This window comes from Pinus tabuliformis, chromosome 3_2 (assembly GCF_031772625.1).
Source record: "Pinus tabuliformis cultivar Carrire ecotype Pingquan chromosome 3_2, CPIR1, whole genome shotgun sequence".
NCBI lineage: Eukaryota > Viridiplantae > Streptophyta > Pinopsida > Pinales > Pinaceae > Pinus > Pinus tabuliformis.
The window spans coordinates 1,132,629,878-1,132,654,368 of record NC_142302.1 but is presented as its reverse complement, the minus strand read 5'-3'; the positions used below and the strand labels follow the sequence as shown (position 1 = coordinate 1,132,654,368).

Genomic DNA, 24,491 nt, shown 5'->3' with positions numbered 1-24,491 from the left:
AAGAATGGGACCTTGGCACGACAAATCCATTTAAATTTTAAACCTTCAATTTAACTTTGTTCATCAATGTAGAGTAATCCTGGACTGCTTTAAAATTGGAAATTAGCTCCAAATAGCAATTATATCAAATGGAAAAAGTGGGAAAAAGATGTTCTGAAATGCAAGTTGGAGGGAAAGGAAAAAATGGAGTAGTCTTTAACGCGACTTTTTGAAAGCCTTTCCGGCGATTTTTTCCGGTGAAAATCCGACAGTAATTTATTGGAATCCAAGTTTGATAGCTAATTTCTGCACAATGAAACCGTCCCAGGGGTTTTTCAGGGTGCTGAATCCGAATATGCAGTTAAAAAACCATTTTAACTGCAACAAATCATGATTTCATGTCAATTTCTTCCGCCGGATTCCGTCACCGGAATCTCAAAAAGTCGCATTATAGACAACTCCGGAAAAAATAAACAAAAACAATTATCCAATATCTGCAAGATATGTTTCACTTGTAAAGTAGAACTTTTACAACATCCAGTATCTGATTTCTTTAGGGACCAACGACCTGGCATAAATAGATATGATGCTAATTGAATGTCTTTTGTCAATAATATGAAATATCAAAAATATTCATCAATTTAATCCTCTTTGTGAAACCTCGATCCTTGAGTCCAAATAACTTTGGACGTGTTATATACTTGCACTGCATCATAGACAAATTTGAACTTTGATCATCAGAGGTTGCTCGTAGGCTGATTCTCAAGTCATTGAGGACAACAATACTCCTCCAAAATAAACACCCCTTCAAACATGTATTTAGCATACCCAGCATGACATTTAGATATACAAATAGAAAAAATGAAAATCTAAACAAGTGCCCTATTTCCATCATTTAACCAAGTATGGTGTGGGAAAACTTACATCAGTGTAGTCTTGATCAGTTAACCACCATAAACACCTGTTCGTAGTGTCATAAACTCTCCTACACACAAATGAAGATTGCCTGAAGGAATTTCAACGCCTTTCCTGAGAAATGCGACTTTACATGGATGAAGCAATGAGGCAGCTGATATCTCATCTTTGTGAAATGAATAGAAGACCTTGTTTGGTGCAGCTTCAAGCAAAACCCCTTTGCCTACCTTAACGTCAGCTGGTCGATAATGCCAGTTTACACTTGGCTTCACGTGACCCTCTTCATCTGAAGTCAAGCAATGAATAATCCCAATGAAAGGCGGTGTGTTACGAGCCTGAAAAAGTGCACAATATCCGACGCTGATTTTACGGCCATCCTGGAAATTCAAATAATTTCAAAATTCTCTTCATTCATCATTACAAAATATTGAGAAAAGAGAACAGATAAGCAAAACATACAAATCCTGTGCACCCAAAATAAACTGCCATGCCACAACATTCCAATTCAAAATTTATAACTAGCAAGTGCCCCAAAAGGAAGGTGCAAAGAGAGGCCGATAGAAATGTTAAATTGAAAGAATTGTACTTTGGTTCAAAATAACAAATATTATAATAATTCAATCATTCAAACTAAACCTAGTCAATAAATTGTCCAAAATAAAATAAATCCTTAATCAAAATTATACAAATTATTATTCTTCGTTTCTCTCCATTATTTTCAAAATTGAGCACATCAAGGCAGGCCAGTCCGCTTTCCGCCAGAAATGGCATCTCAATAAACATAAATACATTTGAGAAATACAAATCAGTTCACATAGGTAAAATATTACTTCAATCTATTGTGTTCAAGATATTTAACTAATTCAATAACTATAACTATTTCTATAAAGGGGGTTATACTCAATCAAACTAGATTCATCACGCAGAAATTTACACTTCAATTTTCTTTTTCTCAATAAACATGAGGAATCAGAACTTATCCAGAAATTTACACTTCAATTTTCTCTTTCTCAATAAACATGAGGAATCAGAACTTATAACAAAACTGAAGAAAGCAATCAACCCTGCTAAATACTTATTATCTGAACAAAGCAATTAACCCTGATAAATGCTTATTGATTGAAAGCTGAAATCTTCCCAATTTACTTACAGATGCATTAATCACATCTCATTCCCAGATCATGGATATGAGCAAATTGGAAAATCCAGCATCTCAGAAGCTTAGGCTCTTAAGATAATAATTGAATGTCTGAGATGAACCAGGAACTATATATGCCAATCTAAACGGCCAGCCCTCTGCAGCTTCTTGAACTTGAGAGCAACAGAAAGACCAAAGTAATTGCATTGGATCGGTGCGCAGAAACCTCCTCTACACTCTCTGGCCATCAGGGAAACGGACACATACCCTACAAATATTGAGCCCTTTATCTTCTTGTGGCTCCTCCGGCAGAAATGACAGTAAATGACGTTTGGCTTCTCTTGTAGATTCAACAGCTGGTACCTCAGAGGCATCTCTTTTCCGTTTATAGGAGCGACCCATGGAGCCGTTGTCCATATTAGGTATCAAGGAATCTGGATCACACATGCTTTTCCTCTTCCCAGATAATGGCGGGCACGCACAGTCGCAGGATGTGTCGTTCTGAATGTTCTGAGCCATTGAAGAAGAGGGGAGGGATCTTCTGTCCAGAGGACAAGCGAAAGAAGAAAACAATGTCCCACGAGCTCGGCCCTGACCATGGTTATGGGCATTGAATAACTGTATTGCTTCCTCTAGCTGCCAGTTGCTCGACTGCAGAAACTGTTGTGCCCTGTCTGTGGATTCTCCAACCATTTGAACAAAACAAGTAATCATCTCCTGCTTATCTGCTGAGGTCTTCATTGAAAGGAGGCACGAAGGAATAGCCAAACAGAGCCCTTGGAAAACAGACCTGAAATTTAAAAATGGCGAGACACAGAGGGGCACTATATTTGGGAAAAACTAACAGTTGATGATCAACCTCTTAGTCAAAAGGTATATGTACTTGCAACAAACTATACAAACTATGTACTTTCGCAAACTCTCCATTTTCAAAGTGATGATGTCTGTCTGGTCAAAAGCTGTAAATTGAAAAAAAAAATCACTAAATCCCAAAACGCTGAAAAATAATGCAATCAATCAACCTTTCAACTGAGAAATCACAGGTATAGATACAAGCTTTGAATAATGCAATAAATTAATTGCATTCAATTCCCTGAGACACTTGTCCCTGGAATTTCAATTGAGAAATCTTTCAATTTACTGAGACACTTGTCCCTGGAATTTGGAAAGAAATTCCAAACAAATGGACCGAAGATCGCCTCTATCATAAACCCAAACCCAATTCAACTCGCAAAACACTACATCTATTGCTTGGCTAATTCGATATTAAAACAGTCGCATCTTTGTCCAGATCAGAAAATCAATAAAAATGTTTTACATAGTTTTTCCTCAGGATCTATTGATTTGTTAACCATTATATTAAAGGAAAAAAATATGATAGTGGAAGTCTAAAGATGATTATGATGTAATCTGCTAATGTATTTATACGTACAAGCAATCATAACAAACGCGTTGTTTTTTCTTTAGTGTTTTTGGCCTCGTCACATCATGCATTGTCAATACACAACCATACACGTAAGTGCAAAATGGCGTCAATTGATAAGGGTGGAAAAAGCAGTATAGCATCTTTTGCAGGTAGGATCTGCTTTTCTCAGACATATACATATTTTATATATATATCACAGAATCATAATCTAAATGGGACATCGAAGACAGGACTGCTTTCGTCCCGTCTTCATCTTTCTGCTTTTCTACTATTATAGCTTTGAATTTATGTGGTAAAGGTGACAACTGTTCCGTTGAAAAACGCAACAGACTGAAAAAGAAAAACAACGAAAAGGGGGCCTGCAAGATGTTCAAAACTTCGAACCACTTTCGATACCAGATGTCCAGAAATCTGCCCCATTGTTGTTGGCTACATGGAGAGTACACAACACAGGAACTAAGCATAATCCTTTGCTCCTAAGGTCGTATTTCGCCTGATCTCCTCGCCCGTCCTGGACAAATTATAACATCCTTTAAGTGAAGTAAATGGAAAATTTCATGGAGAAAATGACTTTAAAATTCTGTTCTTCAGACTCCTTTTTAAAATGATCCCAACAAAAGATTGTAAGTCCCCTTCAAATTTTGTTACAGAAGAGCCAAAAACACTAAGCGATTACAGACACCTACTTAACAGGGGATGCATACTGAAATAAATTTCAACCTCTCGTATGTGTTAATTTTCAGTATATCGAGAGGTTCATTTTCTCAAAATTTGCAGAGAGCATTTCATTGTTGATTAGCGGAATTTATTAAACATGAAAAACGTTATGACCTCAGTAAGACGGGAAAAAGATTTGAATTACCTTCTGGCTGGAGGGAATGCCTTTGAGATAAGGTGAGCTCAATACCTGCAAAACACGGCACAGGTTCAAAAGAATTATAAAGGATTATAGCAAAGCTTTGTAAAATTTTATCGCTACAGAAGAAGAAACCCTAACTGATCAAATCTCCAAAGAAATTTGAACCAAAGAATCTATTTTTTGTTTTAATTGTCCTGTGTAAAGGAACGAGAAAATGCGAGGTAAGCGATGGAGAAGCCTGGCGACTAAGATCGCCTCTGTTGCATAAGTTTAAAAAAAATGATCATTTTTGTCACAAATAATTTCTATAAACATTATAATTTATGATAATCCATGCTTGGTGGGAAACAAATTCCGAAGCTTGTTTAATATTGAAACCGAAAAATATTTGATGTATTCCGAAGCATTTAAGCTGTCTGTATCACGCTCCGTAGTAACTCTATTTTCATGTGACAATCTTATAGAAATTACAAAGAGTCAGAAAATTTTCCATAAAACTTGTAAAAAATGCAGACTTCGTACCTGAACCTGATCTTGCAGGAATTTAATGTATCCCATGGCTTCAAAAAGAACGGATGCCGTATCGGTCTGCAAAATCAAGATTAGGACATAAAACATAACCTTTCGTGAGACAAATAGGTTCATACATGTCTACCGGCTAGGTTTCTGTTTTTTCCCTGAAATTAGATATTGAAAACTGAAGATTGAAATGCTGAAAATTCAAGATTTTACCTTTCCAAATGGCGAGACGAGCTGCTGCAACGTCGTAATGTGTTCGCCTAGCTTTTCTTTGCGCCCTTGCACCTTTAAAGAAAACCTTGAGCAGAAGCCTCTTTAATTAGTAAAATTTAAAGTTATTACTACACCGGGTGGGAATCGAGCTTGTGACTTTCATCGGAGGGCCCGCAGAAGCTTCTGTTCTAGGTTTCTTGAAAGCCGCATTGGAAAGCTCGGCTTGATCGCTGCTTCTCTTCTGTTAAGTAGTGCACTCTCCACCTTCATCAACCTGCAGAAGCATCAACAGATATAAATAAAGACACGAAAAATGCAAGAAAATAGTAAGAAAGCAGATAATACGGTGATGACTTACAGCATTCTTCTGCAAATTATTATTGTTCGAAGATGATATTAAATAAAGACAAGAAAATAGGAAGAAAGCAGATACCAGATGTCCAGAAATCTGCCCCACTGTTGTTGGCTACATGGAGAGTACAAGGCATGTCCAGTTTGTTCATATTATTGTGGAAGAGACATTGTGGATATACATGAAATGGGAGGGACGACCGGAGATGAAATGAACCTGGACCTCATGAGATGAAATGAACCTGGACCTCATTCCGTGCAGATACGTAACATAGAAAAGAACAAGAAGACATTTTACAGGAAAGCGTGACAATAAGCAGAGGGGTACCAATACCATGTAAAACCTTTCATAGAGTACTGAGAACATGTCTTTGAAGGCAAAATCCAAAAAGTGTAACATATCTGGAAATGCCAATGCAAAACATGAGAAAAAAAGTTCTATAATTTTGGTTTTCAATAAATTGTGAACTTGTGGGGGAAAGTATGTACCCCATAAAGAAATTTAGGTATAACTTAGAACAATCTAATTGTAAGAGAAACGTATCTGGCTACTAACAGATGAAAACCAACATGAAATGATGATTCAAGCACTACAAAGTTAAATCCTAGTTTTCAAAATACATTCTCTATTAACTGCATGTGGGCATCAGACTGTTTTTGAAGTTTGGCACTTTAATCAAGTCAATTTCTGCAGATCAAGTGGCTATTAATATCAAGTCAATTTCTACAGATCAATTGGCTATTAATATCACGTCAAATTCTGCAGATCAATTGGCTATTAATATCAAGTCAATTTCTGCAGATCAAATGGCTATTCATATCACACTAGTTACAGTAGGCTCAAAACAAACATATATACCAAAACAACAAGGGAAGAATATAGTGCACTCCTAAATCCACATGTACTGATCCCAGCACTCCGTTGAGCTAAACATTTCAGCCCACATCCTACAATAAATAAAACGCTTGACACAATCCCCACACAAAGAACTAATCTTTTTTTGTGGATTTGTTAATAAGTGACTTGTGGATGTGAGGGATGACACCTCCAACTGCTATGGTACATTTGATCAAAGTATCAAGTTCTTCGTCTCCTTTAATAGCGAGCTGCAAATGCCTTGGGGTGATACATTTAACATTGAGATCTTTACTGTCATTTCCTGCAAGTTCTAAAACCTCTGCAGTGAGATACTCCAGAATGGCTGCAGAATAAACAGCTGCAGTTGCTCCCACCTTTCCATTTGCAGATACTCGAGACTTTAACAGACGGTGGATCCGTCCCACAGGAAACTGCAATAAGAACAAACAGTTCAGTCCACCTATTACAGGAATCTTATGGAGTTCTTGCTCACAGGAATTCTGAACTGTTCCAAAGCTTCAATGAAGATGTTTCTCCCGGGAAGAAAGAAGCTAGAATTACTTCAGTTGAATCAAGATTTTGACAAGAAAATTTATAGAAAATAAATAGATACAACTGTAAGTCAAACAACCAAAAACAGAGTCCCAGAGAGTTCAACATAAAACAGAGTCTCACAGAATTCAAGATATTACAGAAACCTTATGGAGTTCTTTCTCACAGGAGTATTTGAACTATTACAAAGCTTCATTGAAGATGTTTCTTCTAAGAAAACAGATTCCTAGAATTACTTCAGTTGAATCTAGACTTTGACATGCAAATCTGTAGAAAATAAATAACTACAAATGCAAGTCAAACCACTGAAAATCCTGTTCCAAAGTGACTGAGGCCTGTAATCTCCAATTCCAGGTATTCTTGACTTGGATTTGTATCAAGGGTTGCGAGAAAGATAGAGATGTTTTTCCAAGATAGCATGAATAGCTAGCCTGTGAGATTGCATATTATGGGATGGGGGCCATGAAAACTTATGGGGAAAAGCTACAAATTTAGTGCAGGAGAAGAATGGCTAGATTTATCAGACAGTCTACTGGGAGATGGGGTAATGGGAACTCAAATCAAGTGTACAAGGTGGGGATGCATTCCATTCTTCAGAATACATCAAAGGATGTATGTCAGCCCCTATCACTTTGTAAAAAAACATTTAATCACTAGAGAAAGACGGCATTTTGTTTGGAGAATGGGGAGGAGTGGAAGAAATTGTATAGGCCATATACGTAGAAATGTTTATTCTCTAAAGAAATGGAAGGAATACCTGTAATGACCCTGTACAGGACTTGTTTATATAAATAAAGCAAACCGCACTATTAAGGTTTCAAAAAGTAATGGTGAAGGCAATACAGAGTGTCAAATAGAAATCAACACAGCTGCAAATACTTGACTTAGACAGTAAATGAGAGCAAGTTCGTTGACAAATTGAACAGAGCGGATACTGTCCATTGACCTCAAACTTATTCAAAAAAGAAACTTCGGAGTATATACAGGAAATTAGGAGGGGTTTTACAAAGAGGCACACATATTGTACTGTAATCACTATACTGGAAATATTAAATAACAATTATCTATCTTAAGATAAACAGAATATAAGCAATATAGTTTTCGCCTTGAGTCGGAACTACAATAAACAGTGAACTTACTACCATATAAACAAGAGGAATGGCATGCCCAACATGCAAGATTTAATTTAGCCATAAAATACCAAAATGCATATATGTATACTACAAGTAACCTGTTAAACCAACAGTACAGGAAAAGGATAACGCCCAACCTATTTACTAATTACATTCTCGGCAATACAAAACTCAGTGGAGAATATAACCACTGTAAATTATGAAGAGAAATTTAAACACTGTAATTCCATGAATTAAATAAATGGATCTTAACAAAAACGAAAACAAAACAACTGAGTTTGGTTCCGGCCAGAGCCAAAACGCTAAGCATCCATAATAATTTTAAAACCCTCAAGTCGACAGAGAAAAGTCGCTCTTCTCGAACAACCATAACATAATTTAATATTAAGTAAGCTTAGAGGAAACATAGCCACAAGAATGACCTGGTTCACTTCTGGGGTAAGGAGAAATTGTTGCCGCCACGGTTGCATTGTGGAAGCCATCGACAGTATAGACCTGTAGCTTTCCCCTGCAAAGAAGGGGAAAAGGAAGTTGTACATGATGATGAGCATGCAAAACAAAAGACCTATGATAACAGAAACATCATATATTCAACAAGAGCCTTACCTACGAAGGTTGGCGTGTAGTGGGTGATAATGTTGAAAAACTTTCCAGGAAGACCTTACGCTTTTGTTGAATGAACCTAAGATTCAAGTGAAATTGGGAAAGATTTATCCAAGACAAATAAACAAAATTCCTGCTGAAAACCTCAGAGAGAGGATTTGTAACACTGAAATAGGGTTTGCAACGGCTTCTAAGTCCGTGGAGGAAAAAGATACCTGTGGTGTGCTAGTGTAGGTTTCACCTCGAGCACCAGAAAATCGAGGTTGCGGAGCGCCAACAGCCAAGGGAGAAATGAGAGGCGTGTTTCGGAGTTGGGGAGAGGTGTAGGGATCTGCTTGAAAGGTGCACTATAAGGTTGTGCGTCTTTGACGATCTCCACAGTTGAAGTGCTTGGCTTTTGAGAGAGAAGGGCAGTGTACCATCTCTGCATTGAGAGGAAGGCATCAAGTGGAAGACATCCATCGGTTGTTGGCACCCATAACAAAAATGCCTACCATTTCGCCTGAAGGATGAAGACCATAACAGAAATGCCTACCATTTCGCTGAAGGACGAAAAGCATAACAAAAATGCCTACCATTTCGTCTGAAGGATGAAGACCATGACGAGTAATTGAAGGAGACCATGATGAATGCCCCCTAATGTGGACGCCAGGTGTCAACGTTAGAAACAAAAGGACGACGAAAGTCTCTTTCAAAGGAAGGCCTATCGGCCTAATTACATTTATTTACATCATTATATAGAAAAGATATCTAATTGTCCACGTCATGAATGTCAATTAAATTGTAAATGCAAATGGAGAGAAATATGTTTACAGATATTTATTTACATTTATTGATACCAATATACAGAAAGATATCTAATTGTCCACATCATGAACGACATCAGGCAAATGAAATAACATGCAAATGAAGAGAAGCTACAACACTAATAAATATTAGTCAATCTTTCTGGTTTCTCAATTTTCCCAATAAAGGAGAAAATACAAGTTTTCACATACAAGAAAATCCATAATTATATAAAACAAACTTTGACCTATGTCTAAAGCTCTAACTCTACCACCGTGTGATAACCAATCATCTACTAAGCTCATCAATAGTAAAAGAGATATCTTCTATAGGGTGCCTTCCTCAGATATGAGGTAGAGAATTTCTATTAGATTTGCTCGTAGGGTTGTCAATTGATTCCAGGATTCCCACATATTTCATCATTCCTTCCCACATAGTTCTTTAACTATTTTCATTTTCAGTATTGATCTTGGACCTTCAGGCCCTTCACACTCCCACACTATACCTACACTGCATGTACTCTTTTCATTCCAATGAGTTTTTGATAATTTGCTGAAGATTAATAAAAATTATCTCAAATAATATATCTGCTATTTGTGTAGTGTCTCTCACCAAATGCAGTATCAAAGCATATCAGCGTTTCAGAATTTTGTATTCAGACCTTTTTAAAGTAGACTCTCTGAATACTTCCAAGGCTTCACAGTAATCTTGAATCACTTTAGAGCAATTTAAGTCGTACAAATATGCAATCAAGCATTCCTGATAGCACCATAAGAAGTATTATTAGAGGCTATTACCAAAGCAACAAAACGCCATCTAAAAACATGGACCCTCAAACTCACTACATACATCGGGTGTGTGAAAGATAACCTAATTCATATGGCAATACTCTAAAAGTATGTCGCCAACTGCCAGATACAGAATATTGGATAAATCTAGTGTGCAAAGAAACCCAAATATGATGAACAGATGGCACAACACCACAGAAAAAGAGGCTGATCAAATGTATCTCTACAAAAGAAAAGTTCCATAAGTCAAGCACAAACCAGAAATTCCATACAACACGGTGATTGATATCAATCAAGAGTCAACTTGCTTTGTGGGTAATACCAGGCATTCATTAACACGGAATTTGTTACACAAATCATCCTTAATCTCAACTCTCAATTTCTAGCTAAAAATGTCGACATAATAGGGCCATTTTCTCACCCTCCTATAACTACCCAATAGCAAATTCATCATCCTTCTAATTTATTCCTATTATGTCAATCCTATCCAAACATTAGGCGCTCAGAGATATCCCTCCACCCACAACACATGTCTCCTTGCTATCCCTCCACCCACAACACAACATATGTCTCCTTGCTGACCAATAACCCAGCACCACCCACCAAACAATCAACCTACATAGAAATCCCCCTGAACCGACCGATGAATCCATTATAACACGTTATTTTTAGAAACAAATAGTTGAGCCCTGCCTGCAAAAAGAACCGCTTCCGATTTGATGCGCTGCATCTTTACATGTCAAGGTCGCCATGACTTTCAACTGATCTTGGATGCAACTTTTGTACCAGTGGAATTTGAACTTGGATTGACATTATACCACCACCCCATAGACTAGAAGATCTTAAATTGCGAATCCATGAGATACTACTTTGATCCGCGAAAATCTTTCTTCCCGAAACACAGAAAAATCCGCTGGCATTGACTGGCAAAGAAGATTAGGTTTTCAAGGAAAGCTCCTTCTGAAACCTAACAAAAACGAATCTAGAGGGAAAAAAACAAAGCGTCGCTCTAAGATACCTGATCTAACACCTATATATAAATAATATAACAAAAACTCCGGTATAAAAGCATATACCCTCCATTTCTACACAATAAACTTGTTCTTATTATTGAAGATGCAACCCCTGTAATCTGTTTTATAAGTTTGATTTATTTTCAAATCAATTCACGCAATTAAAATACAAAAGGTCGGTTAGATCATAAAGTTAGAGCATAAGATTACCTTAGAGAAAAACTTAACACTGGAAGAATCGCCAACTATACCATGACTTGGGACCAGTGTTTTACGAAACGGCCGAGTTGAAACCGAAACGGCCGTTTCGGACCGTTTCAATAGCCAGCTCAATGACCCGGCCCATGACCCGGCTCGGCTGACCGAGTCAGCTATGACTCGGCCGAGTCATCCAATGACTCGGCCGAGTCATAGCTGACTCGGTCAACCCGGCCGGGTCCGTATTGACTCGGCCAAACAGTGGTCTGCAATCTTGCCTCCTGTAACAGATCTTCTCTGAGTTCGTACCTGTGCTTTCAAATCGGCTCTATGACTTAAAATTCAGAACTGTGGTTTGAGGAACGTATGACATTCGCACCTGTTGTTGGAGATACTACTTGAAGTCCTGTTGAGCAACTTGTAAAAATCCTATTGGGCAGTTTTTGAAGCCATCATTGAAGAGTTGCTTTTGTGCATCGCACCTATTGTTGGAGACACTTCTGAAGTGCTATTGAGCAGCTTGTAAAGTGCTTATTGTGCAGACCTTGAAGCCATCGTTGAAGAGTTGCTTTTGTGCAGTGTTGGAGCAGACTTAAGACCTGCAACTCTAATTGAAGCAGATTAAGTAGCAAATCTGGTGTATACTGTATCTTTGGAGCAAAACTTTTGAATCCTGTTGAAGGTATAACAGAGCATTGGAAGTAGATCTGAGACACTTGTTGAAGATTGTTAAAGACATTCCTTGGAACATTTGAAATATTCCCATAGAACTGTTGAAGACCTCTTGATGACTTATGGAAGCAGCTTGAAGAAAACCTGTTGTACAGGCTATTGAAGACACCTTCGGAGCGGCATTGTTGAAGCCCTGATGAAGTAGCTTTAAAGAAGATTGTTTGTGCAGACATGAAGAGTCCTGGAGATATATAGAAGACCTTGATGAACTAGCCCCTGAAGCATTTTGTAGACTATTTGAGGCATTTGTTGAAGGCTTGAAGCAGAACTTGGATTTATTTTCAGGACTTGTTGAAGAAGATATTGGAAGTCCTGAAGCAGCACTAAAACCATCTTGAAGCAGAGGGTTGCAGCCCTAGAGGATTGTAGTCCTAGAGGATTGCAGCCCTAGAGGATTACTATTGCCATTGGGTACCATTTTGATATAATGGATTGGTTCATGAGCCTACTTTGATCATATGTTGTCTTCCATGTATATTATAATGTTGTGTGTTTGGAAACTTGAATGAAAATCTTTAAAATTATGTTTAAAATATGTAAAATTATGTTTTTTTATAAAAAAAATAAATATTTAATGTATTTTTTACAACGACCGAGTCATTGAAATCGAGCCCGCCGAGTCATTACCGAGTCCGAGTCCGAGTCCGAGTCGATCCTCGGCCGAGTCCGAGTCCGAGTCCGAGTTGTAAAACATTGCTTGGGACAAGGAACATGTGCCGCTGCCGTTGTTGCTCTTCACTCTATCGCTCATGCATAGCCTAGCATCTTTACAGATTTTCTCCTTTAAAGGAACAACTATTATTATTTTTTTCTCATTAACCTTCTAAAATTTTGTTTCGTTTCCAAGCTTTATAGCCTCCATTCTTCGCTAAACCAGCTAAATCATACCAATTCTCGTGATCATTCGACGATCTCTCTTCTTTTTAGGGATTTTCCAACGGTACTTGCGTTTGAAGTAAGGGCATGCATGCAGCGCAATAGCCAAATATCAAAACCTATCGGCCTAAAAATCAGCAACAGAAAACACACTTCAAATAAACGGTTGAAAGTGCCTCACCTGATCGAACAGACCAAGGTACAAGTGTTGACAAAAGTGCTAACGAAGATGTTGATGCTTAATTAGGCCGATCGCTTAATTAAGGTAGGGTTGGGTCAGCGGCTGACTTATGGCATGGCAATGACAAGGATAACCACGTGGTAAGTTGTATTTCCCACAATCGGGGTTATATGAATTAATGAATATAATATAACTAAATGATGTTAATATAATTTAATGAATATAACTGAATCAAGTAAATGTGTAATTTAATGAATACGTACCTCTCAAAGAAATCCTTTGACCTAAAACCCAACAAAGAAAACAAATGAAACTTAATAATCTTCGAAAATTTTCATCCTTAACCCGGCAAAAAAGACACCGAACAAAGATGACGAGCGACACATAGAGATATTCATAAAAATAGCCAACCCAAAAACTTGAATAATCTCGATCCACTTATAATTCACAACACTCCAAACATTAAACCTAATCCATCAAAATTGTAAAATATACATTTCATGAATTAAAATATTAAAATTATACATTTTATAAATAAATATAAAACACTACACATTCTGTTCTATAATAGAATTTATGGTAGACTAGAGTTCTCCATTTGAGAGGAAGGCGGAAGCTCACAAAAAACTACACACATCCACACCTTTCAAAATTAATTATATTACCCCATGGAGTACAGATCCTGAAACTCTTTTTTGCAAACTGGATGAAACAAGTTTGCAGAAAAAGCAGTTGCACATGATGGAAGGATTCAACATGGTCTAATTTTTGTAGAAGTCATCATATGCAGCAACCTTTCAACTAGTTTGAAACTTTGAACACACACCCTAATAATGTTATTAACAGCAAAAAAGAGAGTGCTCCCTTACAATTGGTTGAGAAGGAAAAATACGATTCTTTATTAATATATAGCAATAAGTTTAGCATTGCCATTTAGCTTAATCCCACTCAAACACACATTACAAGGCACTCAAACTCAAGTTATACTAGCATCATCACAAAAAATAAGCTGAAAGTTCCTAGAAGATGCCATCATTCACCGTCTAATCTTCCATTGGCTCATCATCGTCTATTTCTTCAATTCTCATTTTCTTTACTGCCTGGGATGCATCAGCATTTAAATAGGCAGAATTCGGAATTTCTATCAAGATATCCGATTTTGCACCAGTGTTTTGGTTAACGATTCCCCCATTCCTGTCCACGCGATAAGATAATGTCTGCTGCTCAGGCACTGCATCAATGTATACTGTACTGTTCTCATCAATCTCCCCACTGATGAGCATCCGAGATAGCTGAGTGACAACTTTTCTTTCCAACCATCATCGCAAGGGGCGAGCACCATAGACCTGCAGGTACCACGTTACCACGTTATCCATTTAGAGGTTTTAAATGAGAATCCCCAACTAGGTCTTGCATTTTACTCACTAATTTTGATCTAAATTGCCCGTAAAGCAAAAAGGCTAATAATGATCCTGCCTGCTTCACTAGTATTAACAAGTAAACAATGCATTAATTTATATTAGTCGGCAAACGCACTAAAAACATCCCTTTACTATATACTTTGAACTAAGTTGGCCGAGTACGCAGAGACAGGCAGCACCCCATTTTTAAAGTTCAAGTGTGCAGGTAAAATGTTAAAATTTAAATAACAGAACTGAAATTTATATCGATGGGATCCATACAGAAGGAAGAAAATCATGTGAAAATTGGAAAATCCGAAACTGAATGTGAAAATTGAGAAAATTGAAAATCTCAGAAAGCAACACTGTAAACTGAAGAGTTCACAGCTCTTAAAGATCAACCGTTGGCCACCACCACCAACTGGCAGCAAAAATATCAGACTAAAATTACTCCCTAGACAGGTTCATGCAAAATATATGACAGACCATTGAAAATGCAAATAAGACATAAAATCTGATCATTGGACATGAAGGATTCCAGTTAGACCCTTCATAATGAAAATTCTAAGCATCAAATCAGACAATATAATAATTTCAGATTGTTTCAAGGTGAGGTACATCAAATTTGGTCAGAGGCACCTTCCCACTACCGAACACGTTCTGTATCACCCGGGATGGGGAGACGTGTCTGGAATATGGATCAAGTCCCACGGAACACGGAGGAGCATCCCCTGGAAAGGGAAATGCAAAGACATGACTACTGGGGTCGGGCACACATCACCTGGCAAAACAGACTCTGAATAAGAAACTGAAACAAAGAGATTGTTTTACTTCCAGGATGATAGGCTTCCCGAAGAACAATATACAAAGCTGAGTCCCCACTTTTTAAAATCATGGTAGGAGGGAACATCAAGATACACATTTATAATTTTTTTATGTATGAATAATTAAAAATACCTGGAATTTATATCAATAGGATTCTTTCACTAATTATGTGAAAGTTTGTATGAAGAACATTATGTAAAAATCGAAATGAAAAGCATCGAAATTGAAAATCGGAAAATCTGAAACTGAAAGCGAAAATTGAGAGAATTGAAAATCTGAGAAAATGAAATTGTAAACTGAAAAGTCCTGCTCTTTTAATATTCACTGTTGGCCACCACCACGACCAAAACTCTGCAAAACATCAAACTCCTAGAATAACTTTCCACACAGGTTTATATGAGAGGGCATGGAAAATAGAAATCAGACCTTGAATAAAATCATAGTACATGAAGGACACCGAGCAAACATTACGAATGAAAAATACCAGGCATCAGAATAGAACATATAAATCGCAATTCTAGATTGTTTCGAAGGAAGGTAAGTCGAATTTAGTCAGGGAACCCTCCCACAACATCTCCTACGATATGGAGACATGTTTCCAAGGAGTGGGTCATGTCCCCTGCAATAGGGAAAGGGAGAAGCGAATCGTGAAGGAGATGCAGCGTCAAGTTTATTAGGGTCGGGGATGCAGCGTCAAGTTTATTAGGGTCGGGGGCACCCTGGCAAGTTAGACTGAATAAAAAAGAAACATAGTGATTACTTACAGGATCATAGGCTTCCTGAAGAACAAGATCCAGAGCGGCATCCGTAACCCCTAAAGCAACACCTCTCTCTGCAAGACGAATTGCAACATCTTTCATCTGTAGTCTAGAAACTTTCTTGAGCTCATCATGAGAAAGAGGATCAAATACAACTATCTCATCAAGTCTATTCAATAACTCTGGCCTGAAATGTCTTCTAACCTGCAACAATATTCGAAGGCATGTCAAAGCACCGCAGCCAACTTCGTGATAAAATTATATGAAAAAGATGCATACACAGAGTCCAGGAATGCGTGCGCATACTTCTTGCATGACGTTCTCTCTTGCGGTTTTTATTGTTGTGTGGCCAGACAATGCAGCAAGCAAGTGCTCTGCTCCAAGGTTGGATGTCATGATAATGACTGTGTTTGAGAAACTAACAGTGCGACCTTGTCCATCCGTAAGTCTACCATCATCAAGCATTTGAAGCAAAGTGTTGAAGACTGAAGTGTGTGCTTTCTCAACTTCATCAAAAAGAACAACACTATAGGGTCTTCTCCTTACTGCTTCTGTCAGTTGCCCCCCCTCTTCATAGCCAACATAACTGCCATCACAACATCAAACCATTTTAGTACGTTACAACAACAAATCGAGCAAAAATATAAATACAACTATACAAAAAAAGGCGTCCTGCTGCCAACCAATTGAGTGTCTGGCTATCAACCAATCTCAATTAGAAACATCTAGCTGTTCACATACCCAGGAGGAGCACCTATGAGCCTTGCAACTGAATGTTGCTCCATATATTCAGAGATATCAATACGGACCAGCTGATTTTCATCATCAAACAATTGAGCTGCAAGAGCCTTTGCAAATTCCGTTTTGCCAACTCCAGTGGGCCCCAAGAATAGGAAAGATCCAGTCGGCTGTTGAGGTCTTCCAAGTCCAGCCCGCGATCTTAACACAGCTTCGGCAACCGCTTAAACCGCCTCATCTTGTCCAACAACTCTCTCATGAAACCTGTCTGCCAGACCTATCAGTCGCTCCTTTTCATTCTGACCAAGTCTTGTAACAGGGATACCAGTCCAGCGACTCACAACCTGCATTCATCACATAGTTATATATCATGAACATCAGACACTATAGCTCTCATTGGGTTGTCAACATAAATTCTGTCAATCATATTCAATGGTTGGTATGTATAGATACTTCGTTCAACGTACCTCTGCAATCTGATCAGGTCCCACACTCTCTGTTAACATGAGATTTTTTCCCATGGCTTCTTTTCTAGAAATTACAGTCTTTGTTTCTTTAAGGGCCCTGTATAGTTTTGCAGCTTGTGCCATAGCCTTCCTACGTGACTGAAGCAAGAATGCCAGAAATTGCAGATTGCTTTCTCCCCAGCAATCTGCGGTTTCTCACATTCTTGCTTCAGTCCCCGGATTTCATCTACTCTCTCTTTTTCTTTTTGGTATTTCATTTTCATCGGTTGAAACTTATCTCTCAAATCATCACGCTCCTTGTGAACCTATAAGAATCAGAAAAGAAAAGAAAATGAGTTATTTAAAGGTTATGATACTAACGGTTCTTACCGACCAACAATTTTCACTATGTCAAACAACAGTGAACACCCCCCCACATACAAAGAATTTTCAATAGACATCTTTACAGCAGAGAATCCCCATCATAATAAAAATGCCTACAGACTGATCACTGATCAGAAAGACAGCCAAGAATATGCAATAAGGTTATCTCAAGTACAAACCTCAGCCAAACGAGCTTTACTGGCTTTATCTTTCTCCTTTTCAAGGGCAAACAATATATATTTGTGTGCTTGCAAAAGAGCTTACCGTGGTACATCCCCTCGAACAATTCTTTGTGCCAGCCGTTCCACCACAGCAGTCTTTCCAACACCAGGCTCTCCAGTGAGCACAGGATTGTTCTTGGTCCTCCGAGACAAAATTATAACTACTCTCTGAATTTCTTCAAGCTTCCCAGCATCTTCAACCAAATCGAGGCCATATGTTTTCAAGGCCTGAAAATTAGTATCACCAGACGCAGTATCTACCTTTTTGCCCTCTCCTCTGAGCTTCTTCACTTCAGATGTCACGCTCTCTATCCTCACACCTGCCTCTGTAAAGCAATCTGAAACCTGGGAGTTTTTTAGCACTCCAAGAATAAGATGATCTACCGCGAAATGAGTGTCCCCCTTGCTCTTTTGTAAATACCCAGCACGGTTGATGCTAGAACCCTAGAACGCTAGAACCCTAGAACCCATGGTTGATATTAAAACTTAAAAGCTAGAACCCTAGAACCCGTGTTTTCATACATTTGGAGGAATGGCATATAGCGTGATCAAAATCCGAAATCGCACTTCCTAAGTTCAACAAATTATAAATATTACAAATAAGCAAGAAACAAAAACATATGGAAGACTTCCTCAGGATTCATATCAGATTGCGCCCTTAAACCCCAAATTACGTTTTCCACCAGAAAACCTCCAAAACAAATAAAAACTTTCAAAAAACCTGTTGCACCGCAGATATTTTAGCTTGGTTCTTTAGCTTCACTATGTGAAATCATTTAAATAATAATAATAAGTTTTTACCTATATATAAAATAAACAACTATATATATATTTTAATTTAATTATTAAATATAATTTTATTTTATTTTATGTTATATTTTATTTAAAAACATGTAACTTTTTAAAATTATATTATATATAAATGTGTGACAATTATTTTAAATTTAAGAATTTAGGTTTATGTAATTTAAATAAGTTTTTAAAACATATTTTCCCTAATAATTACATTAAAAATTATTTGTCTACTTAGAATCATTAATGCGGCTTATTGTAACAAGAAGATAATGAGAATACTTTTAAAAAAAATTTATTCAAGATAGAAATAAAATATTTAAAATATTCCATTAATTTTTTATTTTTTATTTTCAGTTTTTATTTATGATAGAAATAAAATATTAAAATATTTAATTTATTTATTTTTTAAGTTTTGCTCACGGTAGAATTAAAATATTAAAGAATTTTAATTAAATAGACCATATTAGTTTTAGTGTACGTTCTTCATTATTATCATCATTATTATTTTAATTTTTTTTAAATTGTTTTATCAAAATCAAAAATGTATTATAATAATGAATGAGTGTTTAATAATACATATATTTTTAATTTCTATTGATATATTACAAAATTACCAAGGTCATGACTTGTTCTCTGTTTTTTTGCTTACTCCTTGGAAACTAGACTAAAGATAGAATAATTGTTTATCAAATTGTTGTAGCGACTACAACAACCCCCCAAATTTTTGACATTCTAAAAATTTGGATCCTCATATCTTGAAATCCTCATAAGGTGCATTCCAATGGTTATCCTAAGCCTATATGTCCTTAAGATTCTCCTAAGTCTTCATATTCGTCTAAAATTGCCCAAAAGACCTTATTGCAAATTCTAGCGCTTAGTCACATCATAAATGAAGATTAGATTTGTAATAATTGCATTATGTCGCAAACTAAATTTGTGTCATCGCAATCTCATGTGCAAAAATGTGATTGAGTGAGTCCTCTCGCAAAAAACCTTGCGATGTTGTAAACTATTTTCTCGAAGATGTGCCTAGCAACTCAATCTGCAATAACTGGATTTTACTGTACCAACTTACCTTTAATCATTGATTTTTCCACAATAACCTTGACTTGCCCACGCGTGTGTTTGATATTATACAAAGGGGTTCCTCCCCCCAACTCATTATTCTCTGGTTGTTTGCTCTAACACGCAAGTACTCAGCACAAAGAGGCTCCTCATATTGTGGTCTACCTCTAGAGTCTACGATAGCGACCAAAGTTGGGACCCAGGTTAGTATCACACTTTTCTCATGTAATCTGTGATTGCATATTTTTCATATTTTTTGTTTGAGTTACCTTTTCGTTCCGCCTTCCCGATACTATGTCTCCCTCGGGCCTCTAATAATGTATAAATACCATTAGCCTCTACACCTAGTGTAGCACCACAAACCATCTCGCTCTCCCACAATGGCGGGAACTCCCTCAACTTACCCTGCAAACCTTTTTGGTGTAACACCCTCCTCCCACATCTACACAAGTAACCGACCAACCAGAGTAAACATGTGATGAGAAGTTACTATGATATGATTTGACTCCTATGTGTCAGATAAGGAAGTGGAATCGACAGAAACACACCATACAGGCCTTCCACATCAGTGACAGAACTCCTAGGAGCCATCCCAACCACTCAGGTAACCAACCCTTGGGTCCCACTGATTTTTATACCATTAAACTCCCAGACGCTCCCTTGATATGGACAAGCATGGTATGCATGTGTCTGGGGACTTTTCTCCTTAGACCTGTGCCTGCGACTCCAAGATTTGTGCCACTTTTTCAGGCCGAGACCCAGGTCACTGCCCAAAACTCAATGACAAGCTCAGAAATGAATTATCACAACGAAACAATGATAAATTTGCAAAAACATTGACTAATACTATATTGGCCCCCTACTAGCCATGACAGGCATTTCGTCAAACATATCACAAATATGAAAGCTACAGGTCTTAACAACAGAACTGAGCATAGGAGTGTCATACTTATCTGAGATTCGTTATAAGGCATTTTTTCCTTATCACGTTAGGTGCATTAGCATCTATTAGGCCATAGATACATTGTTCATTCAATTACAAGTAAAAACATGATGAGACCCATACATAGTCGCAATCATAATACATGTTCATAACTAGCATAATAACAACAGAAATACCAAAGAAACAACAACCATATAACCCACATATAAACCAATATAATACTCATGAATTAACAAGGAGAAATAACCTCATATTAATGATGCAAAATCCAATCCTGTATGGGACTACCACGTTCCACCCGAGCGTAGATTAGCTGAGCCAAGTCTCTCTTCAGCCAATCACCCTAGTGCCATATTCAAGCATGAATGTGGGATCTCATAAAACGCATCAATCAAAACCATCTAGGGCTTCCAGAGGCCAAACCACCTCAACCCTTGATCAATGATTCCACCTCACGGTCGAACATCACTAGCCATCACCAGATTGGTCTCTACCCAAGCTGTCTAAGGCTCTAGAGCATTTGTTCCAACCAAGCTTCCAGGACTAGTAACTCTACCAACGGGTGTCACCAAGCTCCAAAGCGTTTGTCCAACCAAGGCTCCACGACAAGTAACTCAACCCACAGCTTCTATCAGGATCCAAAGCGTTTTTCCAGCCAAGGCTCCAGGACTAGTAACTCAACCCACCAAGGGCTCTAGAGTGTTTATCCAACCAAGGCTCCAAAACTAATACCTCAACCCAAGTTGTTACAGGGCTTTTAGAGTGTTTTTCCAACCAAGGCTCTAGGATTAATAACTCAACCCAAGTTGTTATAGGGCTTCCTGAGCATTTTTCCAACCAAGGTTCCAGGAAATAATAACTCAACCCACAACAAGAGAAATATGAGAGCAAACCAGAAAACAAAAATAAAACCCACAACACCACGACTATCCAGAAAATGGAAAGGCTAGGCAAAACCATTGTCAATCCGGGAAATCCTCCATGCCAATGACAGATCATAACCAAGAAACCACATGCATGTGCCATGCATGAAAAAGCTAACAAGGAATCATACATGTAACTTGATAACTGCAAGCAAAACCCACTGTAGTTGTTGATATCGATGTCCTCATGCGTTTTTTTGCTTTTCCTTTGCCTTCTTGCTCCAAATTCCAAGTATGCCATACTCTTCCAAGAGTGCTTCAAGAAAAATCTAAGTGTCCAAGAGTATGAGAGAGAGATAAAGAATAGAAGAGAGCTCCACCAAAACCTGTCAAGAACTTCCAACTTATCCTCAGAAGCCTTTTTATCAATGAGGCCTCTATTTTCTTCAATTTCCATTATTTTCCTTCAATTTCCTCCTCACATGCAACATGTGACCTTTCACCTTCTTTTTCTCCTAATTTCTTTTATTTTCATAAATAAAATGCCAATAGATGCCTCATGCCTTTCCAAAGCCTTTTCCATTTCCTTTGTCAATTTTCTTAGCCATAATAAATTAAAGTGACACCCCACTAGGATGTTTTTTCCCACCATTCAGCTTGGAATATGTGTCCCATGACCATGGTCTTATATTTTTATATTTACATGGATTTTTAACCAGGGTTGTTACAGAACCCTCCCCCTTGGGGGAACACCCTCCTCGGTGTTTGATGACACCTATAACCAACAAGACCGATGAAAACAAAACATACTGCCCATTTAGCTTTATAACATAACTCATTGCAGTATTTACAATGACCATCTGCTAAAACATGACATACCATTTATTGGAGCTTTATAACACAACTAACTACGATATTTACAATAAAAACCACATATACACACATACACATTTGCTTCACCCAAAAAAATTTCATATTGCCTATGGAGCTTTATAAATCCAACTCGATACAGTATTTACAATAATAAACACATATACACATATGCACATTTCCTCAACCAACAAATAAAAGGATATGGTGCCTGCATCCGCAACAAGGGAATCCAAAGGCTCACACATCCACCCTCAAAGTAATACCTGGATTCACCTCCTTCCCAGGAAGTCCAAAATCCACTGCAAGGTTAAATTTGTATCCAATGTCCAGCATTATAATCCTGCACCACTTGTCCTCTCAGTGAACAGTTACTGCCTCATTGTTCCAAGGCACACTCCCAATGTGCATTTGATTCCATATGGCAATGTTAATAACCAAAACAAATATATCCCTGAACTTCCCTTCTTTGCTACACAGTCCGTCGAGCAATCCAACCACCCCCTTCCGTGTAGTCACACACCTTCCAAGTTCCGTTGGCACCCCCATCTCGGGCAGTCCATCCCTCGACAAAGTTTCCTCGCATTGGAAGGTCCAAAAACCAAGGCATATCCCTGCCTTAAAACCATCATACCAATCATAGCATGCTCATGGCAATCAATGGACACTATTGGGTACCAGTGTCCCACAATGACCTTGCTCCTAAATGCTTTACTAGCATACTATTGCTTATTCCAATTCCTTTTTATGTTATTGCTAATGCTTACTGTCAATTTCGACCACTCAACAGGGCATTTCATGCTTTCCTGTACCAAGCACATAATTTCCATTAATGGCAAATAAATTGAAATAACTTCAAATCATACCTCATTGGTGGTCTGTCAAAAAGGTATACTTGAAATTTTGTTTGTTTCCTGTCACAACAAGTCAAACTAGCATCTTTGACCAAATTATCATGTATAAACATATCACATTAGGTTAGATCAAAACACAACCATCATAGATCAAAATCATAAATCACATGTAACCATCATAAACCAGAATCATAGATCACATGTAATCATCATAGATCGTAATCATAAATCACATGCATAATAAAACTAAAATAAAAATATTGATACTTATCCTTTAATCAATCCTTAGCTTCTACCTTTGTCCTTATTTCATATGCACATCGGATCGGTTGCCACACCCGACAAACACCCAGTGCCTTCAGGCCTCAACCATGTGCACATACACATAGTGTGCATCACACACATACAACCACACATGACATACAACACTAGGCAATACATGCACCTACACCTGACATACCACACAAACAACTACACCTAGTGTACAACACAACATAATACATACTCCTACATCCGGTGTGCACCACCACACAATACATACACCTACACCTGATGTACAACACAATACATATACATACACAAAGTACAACACAATGAATACACATGTCATGATGTTGGCTTAAGGGGGCTTGGACCCAGGTTCAGAGTTAGTTGTGCTAACCAACAAAACCCTACACTACCAACCCTTTCGACAACAACCCTCGTAGCACAAGCTACAATCTCACCTGAGACAGTATGGGGGATGCAAAACTATGTTTTTGCATCTAAATGACTATTTCATGTGTTTCTGTTACTCCTAGGGCTTTATTCTGATCTTTGCAAACCCTAACCCTTAAAACCTGAAAATTACAGTAATTTACAATTAACAGATCAAAACTCTGTGCTCACTGTTCTAAACATTCATAACATCAAGTAATTAAACAGATCTTACTGCTTTCATGCATTTATTAAGTACTTCTCAGGATAATTGCAGTAAACAAAGCGAATCATACAGTAAATTCAAAAGTAAAGTATAACGCACAAATACATAGATAATGCTTCAAAATAGCCTTTATTATGCTCAAATCTTCAATTACACACTCTTTCTTACCATGTGCACATAGCTGCAGGGGCCCACCACTCAGCTGTGGACTTGCCAGGTCTCCGCGCACACAACTGTAGGAGCCTTTCCCCTTGCCTAAGTACAGACTTCTCTTACTTAGATCATT

At 37.8% G+C, this 24,491-nt stretch overlaps 1 protein-coding gene and 1 pseudogene across 4 annotated transcripts; both read right to left on the bottom strand.

The window, feature by feature from the left end:
• Window positions 1-226: 226 nt before the first annotated feature.
• On the bottom strand, window positions 227-3,829 carry LOC149184687 (uncharacterized). 3 transcript variants are annotated; one of them, XM_089417651.1, is made up of 3 exons: window positions 2,045-3,829; window positions 904-1,271; window positions 227-784 (listed from the first exon to the last, which is right to left on the bottom strand). In XM_089417651.1, exon 1 carries the CDS (start codon window positions 2,771-2,773, stop codon window positions 2,264-2,266), a length of 510 nt encoding a protein of 169 aa, XP_089273777.1. In that variant the 5' UTR covers window positions 2,774-3,829; the 3' UTR covers window positions 227-784; window positions 904-1,271; window positions 2,045-2,263. The 3 variants fall into 3 exon arrangements, with proteins under 3 accessions (XP_089273777.1, XP_089273776.1, XP_089273778.1); XM_089417650.1 differs by having other exon boundaries at window positions 227-685; XM_089417652.1 differs by having other exon boundaries at window positions 227-685; window positions 904-1,229.
• Window positions 3,830-13,996: 10,167 nt separating this feature from the next.
• Window positions 13,997-18,652, bottom strand: LOC149184686 (chaperone protein ClpB1-like; annotated as a pseudogene). Its single transcript, XR_016257306.1, has 6 exons — window positions 17,937-18,652; window positions 17,310-17,614; window positions 16,846-17,186; window positions 16,411-16,690; window positions 16,111-16,308; window positions 13,997-14,467 (listed from the first exon to the last, which is right to left on the bottom strand). The product of XR_016257306.1 is annotated as a chaperone protein ClpB1-like (transcript).
• Window positions 18,653-24,491: the final 5,839 nt, after the last annotated feature.

What these genes read in the sequence shown, in the direction of transcription:
- LOC149184687 (XM_089417651.1), bottom strand. Translation starts at nt 2,773, where the DNA reads ATGAAGACCTCAGCAGATAAGCAGGAGATGATTACTTGTTTTGTTCAA.